The sequence below is a fragment of the Hyla sarda genome, chromosome 12 (genome assembly GCF_029499605.1).
Source record: "Hyla sarda isolate aHylSar1 chromosome 12, aHylSar1.hap1, whole genome shotgun sequence".
NCBI lineage: Eukaryota > Metazoa > Chordata > Amphibia > Anura > Hylidae > Hyla > Hyla sarda.
In genome coordinates this window covers 32,506,795-32,524,780 of record NC_079200.1, presented here as the reverse complement: position 1 = coordinate 32,524,780, position 17,986 = coordinate 32,506,795, and the positions used below count along the sequence as shown (strand labels likewise).

The following is a 17,986-nucleotide window of genomic DNA, read 5'->3' as shown; positions in this document are numbered from 1 at the left end:
CTGAACCTGTGCGGCCATGTCCAATGCTGGCTCAACGGAGGGTGAAGGTTCCTCAGAGACAACTATTTCGCAGGATAGTATTGCGCAGCCCCTGAGGAGTCGCTGCTTTCACAAAAATTTTTTTTTTTATGTATTTTGACGCCTTTACATTTTCTGACATTGTGTTTTCAAGTGTGTTTTCCATGTGCAAAATTTCTTGGCAGTGATTTGCGCCCCAAAAAAAACCTATAAGGCGCAAAATTGCGCCAAAGATCGATCGGCGCAAATGATGAATTACTGACTAAAGTTAAAATCACACACAGGTCCGTGTGATTTTGAGAAAGTTGTAAAAATGACAGTGGAGAAGAGGCGCCAAACTTTGGCGCAAAAAGACACTGCGCCAAAGCATTGCGCCAAAGTTACGTGAAAAAAAACACAGAAATCCTTTGATGAGATCCTGACCTGTCTGATTTTTTATCTTTGTTCCCCGGATCAGGCAGCAAGTACTAGAGACCTTGCCTTTCCTTCAGAAATTGGACGGAGAGACCACGAGAGACTCTGCCAGTAATGATGAGGAAGAGGAGGATGGGAGTATTAGTGATGACAGTGAGGAGACATGTCTGCCCTTTGATGCTTCAGGTACAGTAAGCGGTGTCAGGGCCACATCCAGACATTCACACATGTATCCGATAGTGCTAGACATTTGATACCGACCCATTATCGAGTACTGATGCTGATGTGAATCAGTCATTTTCATGCACTCTTCTCCTTAGGCGGGCTCTCATCTGTGAGTCAGGAGATAATACAAAGGTCCTATCAGAGAAGGCGCAGGGCGCTGAGAGAACATGAGGAGCGCCTATCTGAGCTCAGTGATATCCCAGATAAACAGCTACTCATTTCACCCAGAGATGACGCTGTTAATGCAGTACCTGAAGAATGTCCCTCCACGTCTCTGCAGCAAGGGACCAAGCCGCAAAATGTTATTGTTCATTCTGAACAGCAGCATCAGAGTTCTGCTTTAGTCAAAAAGCAACTTCGAGACCAGCGGAACAATGCCACCTGCATGCCAGCTTCCAAAACAATCACTAAAGATCAAGTGTCTGCCTCATCCTGCCGGTCTGGGCCCGAACGATCAGGTCAAGGACTGAACATTACCTCTTCTAATAAACGACCTCAATCAAGACCAGATACTCTTTCCACAGGAAAAACTCGCACAGTTACTATTTCTAAGGACAGACAGGCTATATCCGCTCCGTCCACCAGGATCATGCATGTTGTGCCCAACAAAAATACATTGCAGGCACCCATGAAGACCCCAGCTACACACAACCCAACCACTACTGCTGTTAGACCCCAAAATGTCAGACAGGCGACATCGGCGCCCACCAAGAAAACGTCACAATCAAAAGAGAAGCTGCAGACGACTCAACTCAAAGTCACTTCTAGTGCTCAGGGACCGAGAAGAAAGACATTGGGACTGTTTTGATTTTCAGACGGTTTTATAATTGGTGATTGTTGTAGCAACATGAGTATTAAACAGATCACTATCATTGTTATTACTGCCTGGAACAGTGATGTCACCACACGGTGCTATGTCACCACAGGGGGCAGCAGAGGGAGCTTCTTAATTGATTTCCTCTTTGTATAATGCAAGTTCCTTCTCCACGCAGACTAGAAATAGGTCAGACAGGTCTGAAGGGTCCGGAGTCAGTGTTCCACTGAGAAGGTTGTTGATCAGTGAAAGATGTTCAGCTTCCATCTTATTTTGCTTGTCCTTTAGGTTCTGTTCAGTATCCTGTATGAAGAAAATAAAAGCATTGATGCTCTGACTGCCTCGGTATTTACAGGTCCACTATATCATACGGTACATTCACACAGGCACAAAAAGCACTGTTTTTCTCCAGTTTTTTTTTTTTTAGTTTAGCACCGAAGTTCCCGACGATGGAAGCTTCATGGCGACCCCCACCTCCCACACGGCTTAGACATGCCCTGAATTTTTTGCACGTATGAACCTTCCTATATACAGTAAGGAATACCCTCATTTAAAATGGGAAGCTTCCTCCTTACACAATCCTCCGGATAGATTCCAAACAACATGGTCTCCCCGGATGGACTTTCAGATCACCCCAGTATACAATGCACTTTTTGCAGTTCATTTCTTCTTGTATGGTTTCATTTGGGAGGTCACCCTCAATTTGCCTCTGAGACTTCCCTTTGCTGATTACTCCCCCATCTTTATATCTTTTTCCTGAATTTTTCCCTATTCTGCTTTTTTTGGTTTCTTTCTTCTGCTGTTTGCCCTCCTTTTGTGTCTAGACGTAAAAAAATAAAATAAAAATAAAACAAAAGGGTGAGGCTAACCCCTTTTGTGTCGTACAGGTACTGATGTTTTCATTGTGTGCTCTTGGTTTTTTATGGAAATGTTTCCGGTTTAAGCTTATAAACTTTAACACATATTGTGCAATGATTCTATAGGTTGCTATATATATATATTCATCCTGTTCCTTCATGCACATTCACAACCTCCTCAGCTGAGTGTACATGTTTTCTGAATAGAGAAACTGGTGCAATATAAGCTTATTTCCCCGCTGAGAACCACAGCGTTGGACATGTTGATACCCAGCATGGATGACCCTTCCTTCCTCTGACAACTGCTGCCAAGGCAGAGCTGAGGGGCTTTCTTACGCATTAGATTGTTGGTCTATCTTGCCAAAATAATGTGGATGACCAGCTATAGTCTGACCGATTCCCAAAAAGTTTATACTTAGTACATAAGACCTATGGTACTGTAAAAGGAGACGTCCTACTCATGGGTATGACCAGACATCTTCAATAAATGTTATGAGTAGTGATGCAACAAATTTGCAAATAATATTTTACGATTTTATGTAGGGATCGACCGATATCGATTTTTTTTAGGGCCGATACCGATAATCTGTGACCTTTCAGGCTGATAGCCGATAACTTATACCGATATTCCGGTATAAGTTATCGGCTATTTCTCCAACAGCCCCGAAGAAGCGGCTGCAGATCATTGATTTAAAGCGGGCGCTTTAAATCGATGAACTGCAGCGGCTTTTGCGGGGCCAGAGACCGCCGCCACCCGCTTCTCTCCCCCTGCCTGTCCTGGCATCCTCCTGAGTCCAACCCCCCCCCCCCTCCTCTGTCCAGAGACCGCCGCTGCCCGCTTCTCTCTCCCTGCCTGTCCTGGTGTCCTCCTGAGTCCAACCCCCCCCCCTCCCCTATCCTCTGGCCAGAGACCACCGCCACCCGCTTCTCTCGCCCTGCCAGTCCTTAGTCCAACCACCACCGCTGTCCCATTGCCTCCCCCATCCCCGGTTTTATAATTACCGGGGTCTGCGCTACTTCTGGCTCCGGTGGCGTCCTGAGCTGTCACTTTGCGCACTGACGGTAACGTAGCGTTGAGGACGTCACTTGTCATTGCGCAGCACAGCAATAGCGCAGGAGCCAGAAGTAGCGCGGACCCCGTGCCCCGGGAGCAGGTAATTATAAAACCGGGGATGGGGGAGGCAATGGGGCAGGGGGGGCGGTGCATTATTGGATTATCAGCAAGGTAATTGCCGATACCGATAACGCCCAAAATTGTGAATATCGGCCGATAATATCGTCCAAACCGATAATCGGTCGATCCCTAATTTTATGTATATAGCTGCTGTGCAGGCCTGTGTCTCTCAGTGGTTACAGACTACATTTTAGCCCTGAGTATACTCTAAGCCTGTGGTCTCCAACCTGCGGACCTCCAGATGTTGCAAAACTACAACTCCCAGCATGCCGGAAATTGTAGTTTTGCAACATCTGGAGGTCCGCAGGTTGAAGACCACTGCTCTAAGTCTTTTCTCTGTAGGTAAGAAGACAGGGCAGTAGAGTTTCACATGACTGCAAGACCAGACTACAAAGGGTTTGTTTGTAGTCTGCAACCATGGAGACACACAGGTCTGCTAGGAGCTACATAAAACAGTAGGATATTGTTAACCTAGATTCTATGCAAAGTTGCTTAATTGTAATTGGACCAATAAGAATGGTTACAAAGCTGCAGGTATAGCATGAGAAGCGTGCCCTTTCTGTGTCCATTAGGATCCAGCAATCTTTCGTACCTTACTTCCTTCAGATGCCTCAAGTGCCCTCTGGTGATGCTTGTAGAGCTCATGTCTTCTGTCCACCTGTGTCTGAAAGCGAGGAATTTGCCTGAGAGGGTCGTTTTCTCCAAAAGTGGGTGACATCACCCAGGGCACTTGTGTCAAACGTGAACCAAACACAAAAGGCTTAAATACAGACCTGTGAGCAATGGGGACACGATCAGCCATACATTTTCTTTTAAAGGGGTTCTCCACCATAAGGTGATTTTAGTACGTACCTGGTAGACAGTAATGGACATGCTTAGGAAGGATCTGCGCTTGTCTTGTGGCTAAATGGCTATGTTGTGAGATTACCATTGTGGCTAGCTTTTTGTAAACTTGTATTTCCTGTGTGACTTTTCTTTTTTTGACTACAAATCCCACGATTCCATTTTCCTCCCTCCCACACATCAGCCACCCCACCCATTGAAACAAAAGACCTGTGGTTTTCAATCAGGGTGCCTACAGCTGTTGCATTAGTTGCAGATTGATCTCTCTCCCACCAAGCGATCGCTCCACCCATTGAAGCAGACAGGCTCCCTGTCATCAGCAAGAGACAACAGTCATTTTGTATGCTGTTAAAAATAAATAATGGGGTGAAAATCACAGAAGAATTGTGAGAAAACCGTCACACACAGGTACAACTTTACAGCCCCTGTAGCATAGTCAAATAAAAAAAAAATCCTGGAATACCCCTTTAAAGGGTTGTACAGGATTAGAAAAACATGGCTTCCTTTCACAACTGCATATGAGCAATACTATATAAAGTTTGTAGACAAGAGATTTCTGAACTTTTTATGTTGGTGACACAGTCCTTACCGCACCACCAATTGCACGTATCCCATTGGGTGCCCTACCACACATGACATGATACCAGTGTCAGCAATACAACTGTGGCTGTGCCATTTCACCTCTCCTTGATCACCCCCTGCCATTTCATTCCCCTCATGATCTCCCCCCCCGTGTCACTTCATTACATTGTTAGTATGGTTGAAAAAAGACTTACATCCATCAAGTGCAACCAAGGAATTGAAGGGAAGGGGTATGGTTGGATAAAAGGGGAAGGGATGTGATTCTATATTTCTGCATAAGCATTAAGGTTATATTGTTTTAGGAATGGATCTAACCCTGTTTTAAAGCTTTCAACAATTCCTGCTGTGACCAGTTCCTGAGGTAGACTGTTCCATAAATTCATAGTTCTTATGGTAAAGAAGGTGAGTCGCCCCTTGAGACTAAACCTTTAAGCAGTTTTTCCCCATATTTTTATAAGGGCCATTTATTTACTTATGTATGTTGACCATATCCCCTCTTAAACGTCTCAAGACTAAACAATTGTAATTCTTTTAATCGCTCCTCATAGCTAAGATGTTCCATGCCCCATATTAGTTTAGTTGCACGTCTCTGCACCTTCTCCTTATCCACAGTGTCCCTTTTATGAACTGGTGCACAAAACTAAATAGCACATTCCAGGTGAGGCCGTACCAATTCTTCATAAAGGGGGAGTATTATGTCCCTGTCCCTCGAGTCCATGCTTCGTCTGATACATGACAATATCCTGCTGGCCTTAGAAGCGGCTGCCTGACATTGTGCTGTTCTGTAGTCTGTGATCTACAAGTCACCCAGATCCTTCTCTACCAGTGACTCTGCCAGTTTAACCCCCCTAAGACATAGGATGCATGCAGGTTTTTAGCCAGATGCATAACTTAGACACTTAGTCTATCCAAGTCATCTTGTAACCTATACACATCCTCTATAGACTGTACCGTGCTACAAAGCTTGGTGTCATCTGCAAAGATAGAAACAGAGCTGTTAATACCATCCTCTATATCATTAATAAATAAATTAAACAACATCGGGCCCAGTACTGAACCTTGGGGTACACCACTAATTACCGGGGACCAATCAGAGTTCGAATCATTGACCACCACTCTCTGGATACGATCCATGAGCCAGTGTTCAATCCAGTTACAAACTAAAGTTTCCAAACCCAAAGACCTTAATGGGGTACTCCACTGGAATTTTTTTTTTTAGATCAACTGATGACAGAAAGTTAAACAGATTTGTGAATTACTTTTAAAATCTTAATCCTTCCAGTACTTATAAGCTGCTATATGCTCCACAGGAAGTTCTTTTCTTTTTGAATTTCCTTTCTGTCTGACCACAGTGCTCTCTGCTGACACCTCTGTCCATTTCAGGAACTGTCCAGAGCAGGAGAGGTTTACTATGGGGATTTGCTCCTACTGAATGCCTGAGGAAGGGGCAAGCTAGCCCCGAAACGCGTCACAATCTTGTATGCATCGGCAATAATAAAGCTCTTTGGTGATTATACCATTATGGACTTTGAATTATTCCTGGAAGAAGTAGCACTTGGTTCCCTGGTCCTTTTTTTCTACTTGTATCTGCATTTTACTTGTATCTGCAATAAACTCAAATGTCCCTGACAACTTAAGTGGCTCTTGAGCAACACGGCAGTGCTGGAGGTAGGTAACAGTATAGCATATTTGCTGCACTTTAATCTCATTGATCTCTCATTATCTTAGAAGTTGAGCTGCATGAGGAAGGTAGGTGATGTAGAATACTCAGAAGTGAAAATGGACTTTAGTTATTTTAGGAACACGGCAAAAGCCCCTGAACCAGTCTGCAGCATTTATAATTCAATGGTAACATCAGTGGTCTCTAACCTGGACGGATCAGGTGTAGCAGTCAGTAGATGGATGCACGGTAAATGAGGACAGCGAGGAAGCACAGACACCATGCTGGATGTGGTACGGAAGCCCCCCGAGTCCATACAGATCCCACTCTCCTTATTCCTCAAAAGCTGCATCATTGACTCGGCTGTGACGTGCCCTAGAAGATAAGGTTACGTGGTCGTTCCCGCTCTGTTCAAAAGGTTTTATTGATTCGATAAATTGAGAAATGTGTACAGAAAACAGTTGCTCAGCTGCATTCCCTAAGATTATGATGCTCCTATGTTTTCTCCTCCACTGTTATGGGGGCACTGTGGGATCTACCATGCCCAAAAAATGTTGTGCCATGTATCTACTAAAATCCACACTGTTACAGATAATAAGGTTGGCACTGCTTCTCCCCTCACCCCTATGAGTCTTCATGGTGCAGACCAGCGTTTCCCACCCAGGGTGCCTCCCGTTGTATAATAACTACAACTGAGAGCAGCGTGACTCACCGACCCGCAGGAAGCGGAAGAAGACAGGGACCAGAGAATGGGACACCGACATCGGAGCAATGGGGGAACATAGGCAGGTGAGTTAAAGTTTGTTTTGTTTTATTTTGCAGACCGGACATATATGGTGAATAAAAAAAATCGCCATAGTACTCCTTTAAAGACCCGTTACAATGTCCCGTTAAGAAAACCCTTAAAAATGTCCGTGAAAAAAATCCCATTCAAGTCTATGGGATTTTTGGATTATCCGTCATCACCCGTTATAGCCCATTATGAATAACGGACGTTATTTGTGATGGGAGAAAAATAAGTGCATCTAACGTTTTTTTCTCCCGTCACACATAACGTCCGTTATTCATAACGGGTGATAACGGATAATCAAAAAATCCCATAGACTTGAATGGGATTTTTTAACGGCCATTTTTAAGTTTTTTGTTTTTTTAACGGGACCTTGTAACAGCTGATAGCAGCTGTTTCTCACCGTCTATATAGTGCGTGCAGCTCCTGCAGTCACTGCATAGACAGTTAACGCTGCATGACGTAAATAGACGTAGGGCAGGAAAGGTTAATAGGGTATAGGAATATTGTTTTCTTGTTTGTGTCACTGTAGGTGTGATGGTGATGTGAGCAGCAGGATGGGCTATGTAAAAGCACACACAAGCGCAAAACAGCTGTCACCACTGGTACACACTAGCGTCCATGAATGCATAGGTGCTGCATTTTGTTTTTCTGCACCAGAAGGGATTTAATGAATGTTGAGTGGCACTTTATACATTTGGTATTGAAGTTTACCAATGTTGGGAGCAGCAACCCCTTTTTGTTAGTACACCACAACACTAAGGCTGTGTTGACACCACTGTCATGGTTTCCTTTATAATGAAAAGCATAACAGCAGTGTCAGAACCATCAAATGACAGAAACAGATTGTCCCTGATGACGTATACTAAGACCGTAGGGCTCCATTGACAGGAAGAATGGAATAGAGCTTAAATAGTCACTGTGGTTTCATACACGTTCCCACCACGTAGAACACCTAATTTACTAAAAATTACACCTTACCCCAGAAAAACATCTCTTGAAGGGGTACTCTGGTGCCAGAAAGTTAAACAGATTTGTAAATTACTTCTATTAAAAAAAAAAATCTTAATCCTTCCAGTACTTATTAGCTGCTGAATACTACAGAGGAAATTCTTTTCTTTTTGGAACACAGAGCTCTCTGCTGACATCTCTGTCCAATTTAGGAACTGTCCAGAGCAGCATATGTTTTCTATGGGGATTTTCTCCTACTCATGACACGCCCCCTCCCATAAACATGAAGGGAGGAGTGTGGTGTGACGTCACGAGGGGTCGTGGCCATGACATCACGATCACTGCCTCCGGCTCCGAGCGTTCTGAACAAAATGTTCAGAACGCTGGAGCATCGGAGTACCCCTTTAAGTGATCCAAAAAATATATATAAAAAACATTGGAGTGCTGCAGTGATCTTTGTTTTTTTGTATCTACCATTCGGAGAACTACAACCAAGGATCTCCGCACTGATATTGCACCCAGCTACACCGAACTTTTAATAGGAGTGCTGCTACCTTCTTCTTTTTTGTAAAAAAATTGTATATACTTTATGGATAATTGCTTTTTTTTTTTTTTTAACCAACTCACCTTCTTGTTTGTGCAGTAGTTCTTGCCCGGCTCTGTATCTTGCTTTTGCTGCCTCCATACGGACTGGTTGTGTCTTTAAAGAGTAGACAATTTTGAAGTTAAACTCTTCAGTGCCATTCCACCAACCCTGTGCCAGGGCATGTGAACGGAGCTGAGGGTGTTCCTGCCATATCCTCGTGCCTATGCTCAGCTGGTTAGAAATGTTCCGAGAACCCTCTGTGTAAGAAGATTACATTTTTGCTTATCATTTTATAAAGGGGAATGTTTTGTGATCTATTTAAATAAAGTTTTTAATGTACAGGAACTTTCTGCGTATAAAGAGATGGAAATGTAGAGTCTCCTCCTCCTCTGTATCTCTATGCACCATAGATGTTAGGCTCCACCCACCAGCTCAGGGAAAAGTAAAAGTTATAGATTAAAGGGGTACACCGGTGGAAAACTTTTTTTTTTTTTTTTTTTTTTTTTTTTAAATCAACTGGTGCCAGAAAGTTAAACAGATTTGTAAATTACTTCTATTAAAAAATCTTAATCCTTCCAGTACTTATTAGCTGCGGAATACTACAGAGGGAATTATTTTCTTTTTGGAACACAGAGCTCTCTGCTGACATCATGACCACATGGCTCTCTGCTGACATCTCTGTCCATTTTAGGAACTGTCCAGAGCAGCATATGTTTGCTATGGGGATTTTCTCCTACTCTGGACAGTTCTTAAAATGGACAGAGATGTCAGCAGAGAGCACTGTGGTCATGATGTCAGCAGAGAGCTCTGTGTTCCAAAAAGAAAAGAATTTGCTCCGTAGTATTCAGCAGCTAATAAGTACTGGAAGGATTAAGATTTTTTAATAGAAGTAATTTACAAATCTGTTTAACTTTCTGGCACCAGTTGATTAAAAAAATAAAAGTTTTCCACAGGAGTACCCCTTTAAGCCTAGAGAGAAGAAATCTGCTGGAACGTGCCATATTCAAGTTATACAATGGCAGAAATAGTGCTGATACTCATATATACATAATTAGGAGTTTATCCTAAAAAGTCACCTGAAACAACTGGTACAATTAAATAATTTTTTAAAGATTCTTTTCTAATTCCATTTTACTATCTATAATGCTGATATTTTAGACACTGCCCTTGCACTCCAACCTGTTCTGGGCCTGTTCAGCTCTTTTTCTTTTTGCACGGAACGGACCCAGAATGGCTCGGAGCACAAATGACACCACCGGGTCCTGACGGATCCTATTGACTTCAATGGGGTTCACTGGGGATCCGGTTGGTAGTTTTTTGTCTGCTCAACTTCCATCCGTCCAATGGACTGGCCAATAGAGCCTCTTTTACCGGGGCAAAACGGCAGTGTGAAGCCATAAGCCTAAATCTATACTGAGACTTCCTGTTTTATCTGTGATAAGCTGGACGCTGCTGTAAAGTGATGAAGTGATGTCTACAGCATTACAGTAAAAGGTGACACCAGTAGATAGATAAGAAAATATGTGATGTTCACAGCTCAGCCTTCCCCTTCCTGTAGAATTACCTCTGTAAAGGTCACAGGGCATGCCCAGAGACCTTTCCTATTTATGTGAATGTTTGTATATTGTTGCCTATGTTCATGGGGCTGGCTGAAAAGCATATTTCTAAATGCTGTTAAAACAGCTTATTCAAGATGGCTGCCCACATAACAAACACAATAAATAAAAAAACATCAGATGTCATCACGGCCATGCCCCTCGCAATGGCACACCACGCTCCCTCAATGCAAGTCTTTGGGAGGGAGCGTGGTAGGTGTGACATCACGAGGGGCGTGGCCTGACGTCACGACCCCCACAGCCCGCTCCCGGCATTCTAAATGAACACCGGGTGCTACACAGAGATCGCCGAGGTACCAGGTACCCCCCCGCGATCAAACATCTTACTTCTTTAGGGTCTATTCACACGTACAGTATTTTGCGCAGATTTGATGCGCAGGATTTCAAGCCGTGTTCAGTTTACATTGAAATCTGCAGCAGAAAATCCTGCGCATCAAATCTGCGCATCAAATCTGCGCAGAATACTGTACGTGTGAATAGACCATTAAAGTGCGATCAAAGAAATAACAAATCCTGCACTCACCGCACAGTACGGTTATCGCGGCCTCGGATTCCGGACCTCCTCGGATGGCGTGGGAGTAGCAGCCGCCGCTGACAGCGCTCAGAAATGGGCGGCATCCCGACACTTCCACAACAGGAGATGTTGGGGTAGATAAGGATCAGGCCTACCCAACCACCCAACCCTTTTTCACCCCCAACCTCTTTGTTCACTCTATGCCAGAGCTGCGTCGCCAGTTTCGGAAACCTCCGGGTTTCCGGGACTGGGGACGTGACGTCACACCACGCCCCCTCCATTTATGTCTATGGGAGGGGGCGTGAAGGCCGTCACGCCCCCTCCCATAGACATGAATGGATGGGGCATGGCGTGATGTCACGTCCCCAGTCCCGGAAAGCTGGAGATTTCTGAAACTGGAGACGCAGATCCTGCATAGAATGCGGGTGCTGCAGGAAGATCAGACATCTTATCCCCTATTCTTTGGATAGGGGATAAAATGTTTTTGGCCGGAATACCCCTTTAATGAAGCTTACCTGTAATTCTTTCGGCCGCCCAGAAAGGACCAGCAGTCTCCAGCACATATGCCTCTAAGCGGTCACAAAGTAAGTATGTATTGTGGTACATGAACGTCTGGGGCTCCTCCTTGCAGCTGCCTCCCTGTCCATACTGGGCGAGCAGATCGGCGATTACCTGGACAGCAGCTTTAGCAGAATGGGCACGCTCCAGAGCCAGTCTGCATTGCAAGAGAGAATGGGATATAAGCAGGGGTCAAGTCCTGGGGGAAAAAAGTGTGGGAACTCTTCCACTCAAGGGCTGGTCCTGCAGAACTCCTACTAATGGGAATGGTGTTCTTACTGTGGAAATAGTGCAGGAACTCAGTTCCCAGGCATTCCTGCAGGACTTGAGCCCTGGATATAGGGATAATATACAAGCACTGTAGTTCATGGTGTGAAATACATAATGAGATGAATACAAAAGAGTAATGGATACCTAAAGAGATCATATGCCAGTCAGCTCTAATTTTACAACCACCTGACTAATATGGGAATAATGTTTAAAGGGGTTCTCCGGTGCTTAGACATCTTATCCCCTATCCAAAGGATAGGGGATAAGATGCCTGATCGCGGGAGTCCCGCCGCTGGGGACCCCCGTGATCTTCCACGTGGCACCCCGTTTGTAATCAGTCCCCGGAGCGTGTTCGCTCAGGGACTGATTACCAGCGACTACAGGGCGGGCGGCGTGTGACGTCACGCCCTTGCCCCCGTGTGATGTCACGCTCCGCCCCTCAATGCAAGCCTACGGTAGCTGTCACGCCCCCTCCCGTAGGCTTGCATTGAGGAGCGGAGTGTGACGTCACACGCCGCCCTGTAGTCACCGGTAATCAGTCCCGGAGCGAACACGCTCCGGGGACTGATTACAAACGGGGTGCCGCGTGAATGATCCCGGGGGTCCCCAGCGGCGGGACTGCCTCGATCAGGCATTTTATCCCCTGTCCTTTGGATAGGGGATAAGATGTCTAAGCACTGGAGTACCCCTTTAAAGGGGTACTCCGGTGGGAAAAAAATTATTTCAAATCAACTTGTTCCACAAAGTTAAACAGGTTTGTAAATTATTTCTATAAAAAAATCTTAATCCTTCCAGTACTTATCAGCTGCTGTATGCCCCAGAGGAAGTTGTATCATTCTTTTTTGTCTGAGCACAGTGCTCTCTGCTGACACCTCAGGAACCGTCCAGATCATGAGCAAATCCCCATAGCAAACCTCTCCTGCTCTGGACAGTTCCTGACATGGACAGAGGTGTCAACAGAGAGCACTGTGGTCAGACTGAAGAGAACTACACAACTTCCTCTTTAGTATACAGCAGCTGATAAGTACTGGATGGATTAAGATTTTTTTAATAGAAGTAATTTACAAATCTGTTTAACTTTTTGGCACCAGTTGATTTGAAAAAAAACAAGTGTTTTCCCCGGAGCACCCCTTCAGTGTTTTAGGTCCATTTTCTTACCTGACCAAGTCCATGCCAAGGAGTGCATCACGCTCTTCTACTGGTTCCTTGGTCCACACAGCTTCATTACCGATGCAGACCCCCATTTCATTAGCACCCATTTCTGCACCCCATAACCAAGCCGGTCGACTTAACACTATAGCTAGTGTCTTTGGCGCTTGCTCCACTTCCACGTAGGTACACTAACCAGTAGACATCAAATACGAATTACACGTTATACAGTATATTTTTTTTAGCATTAGGTGTTGACTCTTCTTACCATAACCTTTGACCCTGGTGAGTGTGTGGCAGCCCCATAATACACAACCTCCTGAACCTCCGTGCGAGGTCGGTCCGAGTTCTTTGCAAAAACAACAACTGGCGAGCGGGAAGCTGGAGGGAGCGACACAAAGCAGTCACAGGAGCTGGGGGATTCTGGTATGGACATGCTGCTGTAGACAAATAAAAAGATGCGTTTAGTTGCTAATAGGACCCAATAAGTTAAAGGGGTACTCCAGTGGAAAACTTTTTTATTTAAATCAACTGGTGCCAGAAAGTTAAACAGATTTGTAAATTACTTCTATTAAAAAATCTTAATCCTTCCAGTACTTATTAGCTGCTGAATACTACATAGGAAATTGTTTTCTTTTTGGATCACAGTGCTCTCTGCTGACATCACAAGCACAGTGCTCTCTGCTGACATCTCTGTCCATTTTAGGAACTGTACAGAGCAGCATATGTTTGCTATGGAGATTTTCTCCTACTCTGGACAGTTCTTAAAATGGACAGAGGTGTCAGCAGAGAGCACTGTGCTCGTGATGTCAGCAGAGAGCTCTGTGTTACAAACAGAAAAGAATTTCCTCTGTAGTATTCAGCAGCTAATAAGTACTGGAAGGATTAAGATTTTTTTAATAGAAGTAATTTACAAATCTGTTTAACATTCTGGCACCAGTTGATAAAAAAAAATGTTTCCCACTGGAGTACCCCTTTAATCTACTACCAGTTAACCCCTGCACCTGGGTGAAAGTCAAAGGCGCGGTAAGCACTACACTCTTGGGTATTCAGTACAAGTCAAGTCCAGCAAGTCAGTCAGTCAAGTTAGTCAAGTCCAAGTAATTACAGTCTAGTGTGGGTGGCATAGAAGTCACGTCAGTCATATACAGCACAATCAACTACAAGTCCCAGCAAGCCAATAAGCTTCCCAAAGTTCACCCTGAATCTCCTTCACGTTAATCAGGGCTGTAACGTATTGTACCATCTTTCCAACCTCAGTAAGGGTGAATAGGAGAGGAATCCTCGCGTAAAAATTCAGCCACGGAATTTAGTTTTTTTTTTTTGCGCGCGAAATGTATGCAAAAATCATGCGGAATTAATGTGGAATATAGGCGGAAACTGTTTTTTTTTGCTGGACTACAATCACCATGTAGAATTTCCTTTTTTTATTTATTTATTTTTTAGTGCAGAATTTCTGCACAAATTCCACGCAAATTCCGTGCGGAAAAGATTTCAGGCAGGAAAATGTTTATCATTGACTTCAATAGACTTCTGCTCGCGTATTCCGCAAGAAGAATGAACATGTTCTTTCTTCTAGCGGAACCGAACTCCACGAGCGGAATTTACGCAGTGTGAACAGTGCAGAGTAAAATACATTGAAGTCAATGGCAAAGCAGATGTTAATTATTGATTATTTGCCCTGTGCCTGGCACAGGAGAAGCTGGTCTACCTCGGGTGCTGTATAGGTCAACCACGCCCTGGCATCATGAAAAGGTTAATTACACATAGTACCCTCACCCGACACCACAGCTATAACCCAGCTTTCCCAGTCTTTGCGGAAGTCTCTGAATTATCATCACTTAGCTAAAACCCAGCTTTCCCACTGCTGTAGTAGATACTGATATAAGGATATATAGGCTAGTGGATATATAGGGTTGTGCAACCTGTGTGGTTGTGCATTATATGCCCTGTGGGATGGGAGCAGCAAACCCCATACACCAGTGGTCTTCAACCTGCGGACCTCCAGATGTTGCAAAACTACAACTCCCAGCATGCCCGAACAGCCAATGGCTGTCCGGGCATGCTGGGAGTTGTAGTTTTGCAACATCTGGAGGTCCACAGGTTGAAGACCACTGCCATACACTATGGCCGAACGGAGTCACCTAGTGACTTCATTCGGGACGTATGCACTATATCAAAAGCAAAAGAGCCCCCACCATGAGTCTGCTTAAAATAGCAGATACTGTCATAGAAGGGAATGGGGTCTGCTGCTTTCATTAACAGTATACGTCGTCATATGATTAAAGGGGTACTCCATTGGAAAAAAAAAAATCTAAATCAACTGGTGCCAGAAAGTTAAACAGATTTGTAAATAACTTCTATAAAAAAAAATCTTAATCCTTCCAGTACTTATCAGCTGTTGTATGATCCACAGGAAGTTCTTTTCTTTTTGAATTTCCTTTCAGTCTGACCACAGTGCTCTCTGCTGACACTACGGTCCATTCTAGGAACTGTCCAGAGTAGAAGCAAATCCCCATAGCAAACCTCTCCTGCTCTGAAAAGTTCCTGATATGGACAGAGGTGTTAGCAGAGAGCACTGTGGTCAGACAGAAAAGAAATTCAACAAGAAATGAACTTCCTGTGGATCATCCAACAGCTGATAAGTACTGGAAGGATTAAGATTTTTTTTAAATAGAAGTCATTTACAAATCTGTTTAACTTTCTGGCACCAGTTGATTTAGAAAAAAAAAATGTTTTCTACTGGAGTACCCCTTTAAAGGGTACTGGCTGGTAGTGCCGGGGACGGTGATCAGTTTGATCCGTAATCTTCTATTTTTGGAATACGCAAATGAGGTGCTAAGTGGCACCGGCCGGGCTAACTGGCACTCTGACATCAGTGCTGCTGGACGCCCCTCCCCTCTCTCCGCCTGTCCCTCTTCTCCCCGTTTTGTAATGAAGAAAGAGGGGTGGAATATTGTTGAGCGGCACTGACGTCAGAGTGCCAGTTAGCCCGGCCAGTGCAAGTTAGCACCTCATTTGCATATTCAAAAAATAGAAGATTACGGCCGAACGTTGCGGCGGATCCGGGCACGGTAAGGACCAAACTGATCAGCGTCCCCCGCACTACGAGCCAGTACCACTGGTTAGTGCGGGGGGGAGAAAGCTGACAGTTTTCCTTTAATGAAGGCAGAAACGTAGTGTGATCGTACTCTTAGATTTAGGGTACGTTCCCACCTGGCGTATTTTGTTGCGTATTTGCTGCATATTTGCTGCTGCATATTTTCTAACCCATTGACTTCAATGGGAAATAAAATACGCAGCAGCAAATACACAGCAAAATACGCCAAGTGGGAATGCACCCTTAGGGTACGTTCACACGGGCCTATTTATTTGCGGGTTTTCCGCTGCGTATTTGAAAGTGGGCGGGCTCTTCTCGGCTGTCCGCAGCAGAAAATCCGCCGCAAGCCCCATTGAAGTCAGTAGGGACTGCGGTGGATTTTCCGCCCACTTTCAAATACGCGGCGGAAAACCCGCAAAAAAATCCGCCCGTGTGAACGTACCCTAAGGCTGGGTTCACACTGCAGAATTTCTGCCGGAGATCGAGACGGCGGCGCTAGGACCACGTGGACTGCATTGCTGCCCCCATAAACTGCAATGCATTTCTGGGTGCATCTTTTAGGAGATCTGCTCAGAAATGCATTGCCATCTATGGGAACGGCAATGTAGTCCACATGGTCCTAGTACCGCCGGCTCGATCTCCAGCAGAAATTCTGCCCAGAAATTCCACAGTGTGAACTTAGCCTTAAAGTGTAATGCCCAAATAATTGTGCAATACATTAGCCATATATTGCCCTTTACAATTGCCTATCACAGAACACACTGCAAAAATTATATCCTGTACAGTGGATACGATTAATGGGGGGCAGGAACGAAGTGTGATCATATGGCGGAACCCCAACACACAGGGCACTCTGCGGAGTATGACAGCCCCTGTCCATGATCACCAGAAAGCAGTGGTCTTCAACCTGCGGACCTCCAGATGCTGCAAAACTACAACTTCCAGCATGCCGGCACAGGTATTGATAAATATCCCATTAGGTCTCCATACTGCAAAACTACAGCTCCCAGCATGCCCGGACAGCCGTTAGTTGTCCGGTCATGCTGGGAGTTGTAGTTTTGCAACATCTGGAGGTCCGCAGGTTGAAGACCACTACTCTAAGCCTTCTCTCTGTAGGTAAGAAGACAGGGCAGTAGGTCTTCAACCTGCGGACCTCCAGATGCTGCAAAACTACAACTTCCAGCATGCCCGGACAGCCAACGGCTGTCCGGGCATGCTGGGAGCTGTAGTTTTGCAATATGGAGACCTAATGGGATATTTATCAATACCTGTGCAGAGTAAAGGTTGCCCAGTTACCGATAGCAACCAGATTGCTTCTTTCACTTTTCAAAGGCCTTGTTAAAAATGAAAGAAGCGATCTGATTGGTTGCTATGGGCAACTGCACCACTCTTCCTCTACACTGGTTTTGATGAATCTTCCCCCCCCCCCAAGGCTGTAAAACTACTAAACATATCTGTAACTGAAAGGGTTAATGCTCGTTTGTTATCGTCAGGTCGACGCCCACTTTTATTTACGTTCCCGCCCCGCAGGTAATAAATAGCACCGCCTCACCGCGCAGAAACACATACACGCAAGGCGTAGCAAAGGAAACTAAGAACGCAGCTGCCTGACAGAGACAGGTGACAAAAAAAGGCCAAAAAGTGAAATAAACTTCCTGTATTTTACTTGTTTTTACGTTTTACATCATTTCAATCTGTGCCCCCGCCCCGGGAAGGTTATAATACCTCACATTACGTTACCTTCTCCTCAGTCAGTATGGCTGGAGCTTCGTGTGTGCACAGCCTCCTGTTAACTAGAGTAAAGCTGTGACCAGGCTGAACTCTGGAACTGTCATGGCTGGTGGTGTAGGCCGCACGGAGAGTCACTG

The 17,986-nt window shown here is 44.9% G+C and overlaps 2 protein-coding genes across 4 annotated transcripts in view; one reads left to right on the top strand and one right to left on the bottom strand.

Moving 5' to 3' along the window:
* LRRC46 (leucine rich repeat containing 46) overlaps nucleotides 1-1,604 on the top strand; it is an 18,372-nt gene extending 16,768 nt beyond the window's left edge. The window contains exons 8-9 of the mRNA XM_056548265.1: nucleotides 476-618; nucleotides 753-1,604. Coding sequence (XP_056404240.1) covers nucleotides 476-618; nucleotides 753-1,465 — 856 coding nt within the window. The 3' untranslated portion in view covers nucleotides 1,466-1,604. The remainder of the gene's footprint in view (nucleotides 1-475; nucleotides 619-752) is intronic.
* On the bottom strand, nucleotides 1,468-17,986 carry SCRN2 (secernin 2). 3 transcript variants are annotated; one of them, XM_056548267.1, is made up of 8 exons: nucleotides 17,859-17,986; nucleotides 13,287-13,458; nucleotides 13,028-13,209; nucleotides 11,557-11,756; nucleotides 8,953-9,168; nucleotides 6,797-6,962; nucleotides 4,095-4,275; nucleotides 1,468-1,774 (listed from the first exon to the last, which is right to left on the bottom strand). In XM_056548267.1, the coding sequence occupies exons 2-8, from the start codon at nucleotides 13,452-13,454 to the stop codon at nucleotides 1,604-1,606; spliced, it is 1,284 nt and encodes a 427-aa protein (XP_056404242.1). In that variant the 5' UTR covers nucleotides 13,455-13,458; nucleotides 17,859-17,986; the 3' UTR covers nucleotides 1,468-1,603. The 3 variants fall into 3 exon arrangements, with proteins under 3 accessions (XP_056404242.1, XP_056404243.1, XP_056404244.1); XM_056548268.1 differs by having other exon boundaries at nucleotides 13,287-13,455; nucleotides 17,859-17,969; XM_056548269.1 differs by having other exon boundaries at nucleotides 17,844-17,945.

Excerpts from the sequence above, each read along its gene's own strand:
- SCRN2 (XM_056548267.1), bottom strand. The coding sequence starts at position 13,454 with ATGTCCATACCAGAATCCCCCAGCTCCTGTGACTGCTTTGTGTCGCTC. Across the intron at positions 11,757-13,027 it reads CTTGGCATGGACTTGGTCAG|ACTGGCTCTGGAGCGTGCCC; the intron begins GTAAGAAAATGG and ends CTTGCAATGCAG. Across the intron at positions 4,276-6,796 it reads GCTACACCTGATCCGTCCAG|GTCTGTATTTAAGCCTTTTG; the intron begins GTTAGAGACCAC and ends CATTGCTCACAG.